The 4,058-nt window shown below is 38.6% G+C and overlaps 1 protein-coding gene across 1 annotated transcript; it reads left to right on the top strand.

Annotated features, from left to right (window-relative positions):
• The first annotated feature begins 1,494 nt into the window (after positions 1-1,494).
• Positions 1,495-3,839, top strand: LOC125483575 (secreted phosphoprotein 24-like). Its single transcript, XM_048599509.1, has 7 exons — positions 1,495-1,623; positions 1,766-1,869; positions 2,058-2,186; positions 2,303-2,434; positions 3,176-3,217; positions 3,505-3,555; positions 3,677-3,839. The coding sequence occupies exons 1-7, from the start codon at positions 1,572-1,574 to the stop codon at positions 3,704-3,706; spliced, it is 540 nt and encodes a 179-aa protein (XP_048455466.1). The 5' UTR covers positions 1,495-1,571; the 3' UTR covers positions 3,707-3,839.
• Positions 3,840-4,058: the final 219 nt, after the last annotated feature.

Raw genomic sequence — 4,058 nt, 5'->3', positions numbered from 1 at the left:
CTAAAATTTCCATCAGATATTTATTACAGTCACCTATGATATAGGAACATTACATTCTTAGGCACAGAGCATCTGGACTAATATTAAACTATTATGTTACAAAATCAGAAGTCACACGACACCAGGTTACAGTCCAACAGGTTTATTTGAAATTACAAGTTTTCGAAGCGCTGCTCCTTTGTCAGCGCTCTGAAAGCTTGTGATTTCAAATAAATCTGTGGGACTATAACCTAGTGTCGTGTAACTTCTGACTTTGTCCACCCCAGTCCAACAGCAGCATCTCCACATCATGGCTATTATGATACAGCAATGGAGCATACTTCCCCCAGAGTTCAAGTGATCTGAGGTAAGATAAAATATAAGATCTTAGTGATGATATCATCAGCAAGTCCCTGAAACATACAGTGCCATATTGATAGTGAAACAGAACACAGCAGAGAAACAAAGCAGATGAACATGAATCAAAAAGAAATAAAAATAGGATGAAAAGGAGTAGTTTGGAGAGAAACAAGATAGATAGTCAAGGATACAATTCCTACAGTGTGGAAGCAGATTATTTTGCCCATCAAGTCCACACTGATCCTTCAAAGAACATCTGACCCAGAACAACTCCCCTGTCCTCTCTCTATAGCTTTGCATTTCCCCATGGCCAATCCACCTAACCTGCACATCTTTTGACTGTGGGAGGAAACCAGAGCACCTAGAGGAAACCCACACGGACATGGGGAGAACATCCAAACTCCACAGAGACAGTCACCCAAGGTTGGAATCGAACTAGGGTCCCTCGTGCTGTGAGGCAACAGTACTAACCACTGAGCCACCGTGCTGATTTATGATGAAAATTAATACTTTAAACTTGGCTATTTGAAAATCTCTAAAACAATTGCTGACCTGTAGGATTAAGACTGCACGTTTTAATATGTTTCTCTTCTCAGACACAGAGATTGATGTTGCAGTCACAATTTCCACATTATTAAATAAAGGTCACATTATCAATAATGAGCCTAAAATTCCCATGTTGCATTTAAAGGCCAAATAACATTCAATTGCAGAAAATTTTTTTAAAAATATCTGAAGATTGAAAGTTGGTAAAAGAATAGGCAATGAACAATAAGTTCTAGAGATTCACAAGATATCTGTCCTCATCACCTGAACTTGCAATATAATTTGTGCTATTACTTTTCGAACAAACTTTGTGCCACTAACGTGAGCCATAGATGGACCATTTTTGTGTGTTTACATCAAGGTTAGCCTTGTAAACATTAGAGAGCTGACAGATACTGTGCAAATTATAGATGTTAATATCCTCTGTCAGTTGATTATTTCACATTCTGAGGAATAATCTCTGATCTCACCAAATCTAACCACGATGACGATACTGGTCCATATTAGAGCCACTTGTCAGCAGCTTTCCCTGCCCAAGACCAAAACTGAGTAAATATGAGTCAGTGTTTGAATGTGGTGGAGGCGCGAGATATAAAGACTGAACGCAGCAAGGAAAGGGCAGAGCAAGAGCGAGAAGCAGCTCCTTTACTCTGAGAAAGCAGCCAGCTGATCACACAAGAGGCAGAATGAAAGCCTTCCTCCTCACCATTGCTGCAGTGCAGATTCTCCACTGCTCAGGTAGGTACCAGAGAGAGCGGCAGCCCATTGAGCAACCAGTTATTGGCAATGAGGCTCACTCGCTGAGATATCACCAACGTGTAAAAATAACTCACTGAAGAACTCCGGAATGATTCGTACAACTTTCCTTTTCTCTCGACAGGAATACCGAGCCAAAAGGATGCTCTGAGAGCGTCTGTTCTAAAACTGAACCAAATCACCGAGACCAGCAATCTGTGTGGGATAACCATGAGAAGAGTGAAGGAGGTAAGTGTGTCCTGGTGTCAGTCAGTTTCACTGTCTAAAGTCTACAAGAATATTACTGAGTGCAGTTCGACACAGACGACTAAGCAGAAGCAGAATGTTGTATTACACTTACGCTGATGGGTGAATCAGCACAGAGTAAGAACACCAGATACAGACAGACGCTAATGAACTGTTTTCCCTCTCATTAGATTCATCACACAGGGAAACTGTCGTACAACATGGATTTAACCTTCTCTGTGAAAGAAACTGTCTGCTCCAAGAATTCTGGACTGGAATTTGATGATCCCAGCTGTCACTTCCGTCCCAAAAAGACTGCAGTAAGTTCCGAGTTACATTGTCAAACTCAAATACTCGTGTGTGCAGAGTTGTATCGTTGAAAAGTTCCCAGAGTTTTACAATCAAAGTGTAATTTTAAACAATTCTGCATTGATAGGAGAAAGGTTTGTGCAAAAGCCACATTGAATATTTTGCTGATGAGGTTGTCAGCATTGATGTGGAGTGCAAAGGCTTGAAGATGGTTGACAGCAACAGTGACTCATCAGAATCAAATGAAAACAGCAATGAGGTAACCTCATAATTATACATGTCAGGACATTGGGAGTTCTATTATTTCTGATAATTTACAACATTTCCCATTGATCCACTTTACTAAACATGGAAAATTAATATTTAAATACAGGGCAAAACCAAATCCAAAGAGAAATCAATGGAGAAGTCAAATGCGACTATAAACTGGGAATATTATCAGATTTTCTGCTGTTGATAAGAATGATCAAAAGACTGCAGAAAATATAGTATGCAGTAGTTGGATTGGAGTGTGAGACTTCAATTTGCTTTACTCTGAGATACTTTGGGGTTGGCTGGGAGTCTGATGTTGTACCAAATACAGAGGAAGAGATTTTTCTTTCTTAAGGATGGTATCAGCTGAATATCTACGGGACTGGACAGGCACAAACAATTCCATTGGGAGAACAGTGTCTCTTATGCTCTCACTATAATAGACACTATTTACTGGTCCGTTCTGGAAACAAACTGTTGATTCAATCACAAAAGCTCCCGATCAGTGGAGATTTTCATCCTCCATTAGCTCATATCACAGGTACAATGTCTCAGGGCTCGATTGATTAGTGCTGCAGTGCAGAACAGGAGATGTATGGTAAGGGTCTCCCACTCCAGCATCGAGTCATCAAGCCCAAACTCCAAAATTTAAAGTTGTAATCTAAAAGTTTTTGTTTGGAGATGATTCTAAACATTGAGATTATTTACACAAACCTACTTAGATAAATATAAAAACTTTTCATTCTAGGTGAAAAAGAATTCAACAGGATCAGTCGAGGACTCTCCCAACGTGAGTATCATGTGGCATTTACCATCATATCAAAAAAATTAAACTGTTGAAACCTGCATTCAGCTGCATCACAACAGGTTCTGCGGCAGCTCTATTTATTTTCAATCTGACACAGTTAAGGAATAGAAATGTGAAGAGTTTACATTCCTTATTTATTTTTAATAATTAATAAATCAAGCGATTCAGTGAAATCTTTGATTAAAAGGTATTTCCATTATTCAATATCATTGATTCCCTGTAATAAACAGACAAATCTGAATCTTTTAAAACTTTTTTTTAAAAAACAGGAGCAGGAGCAAGGCAAGTCAACAGAAACACTGCTCGATGTATCTTCAAATGTGAGTATAAGCTGGAAAATTGTGTAAGACAATTGTCTCTTGATCATGATCATCAACAACAATGAAACTTTGAACTCAGTCCATCTGGAAATGACCATTGTCCTCATTCTGTTTATTCCAGGAACACCATGATTCAAGAGCCCACCACTAACCAGGAATGAAACTTCTGAAAAGCTGTTTACACAAGAAGACCTCATTCTGATGAAAGATGTAACCATTGCACATAACTTGTTCATTTATAAGGGTGAAGGGACCGGGCGTTCCTGACTGTATATTTTCCTGTAACTGGGAGATTCTATCATTTGTAAATATGTTGTCCTTGGGTATATGTTGTTGTCTTGCATTGTGGATCACATTAAAATTGTAAAGATAATATTTCCTGACATTCCTCCAAGTGTTGTTTTTCATTTTACTGATTAAATGGGAATTCAGATAAATGCAGCCCTTTAACCCAAATTTCAAATGGAGGAGATTTTTCTCAAAAAATATCTTAATTGAATGAG

Source organism: Rhincodon typus, chromosome 7 (assembly GCF_021869965.1).
Source record: "Rhincodon typus isolate 14 chromosome 7, sRhiTyp1.1, whole genome shotgun sequence".
NCBI lineage: Eukaryota > Metazoa > Chordata > Chondrichthyes > Orectolobiformes > Rhincodontidae > Rhincodon > Rhincodon typus.
This window is presented reverse-complemented; position numbering and strand designations above follow the sequence as displayed.

Coding starts and splice junctions, on each gene's coding strand:
- LOC125483575 (XM_048599509.1), top strand. CDS start 1,572: ATGAAAGCCTTCCTCCTCACCATTGCTGCAGTGCAGATTCTCCACTGC. Junction 3,218..3,504: donor CAGTCGAGGACTCTCCCAAC/GTGAGTATCATG, acceptor TTTAAAAAACAG/GAGCAGGAGCAAGGCAAGTC. Junction 3,556..3,676: donor TGCTCGATGTATCTTCAAAT/GTGAGTATAAGC, acceptor TGTTTATTCCAG/GAACACCATGATTCAAGAGC.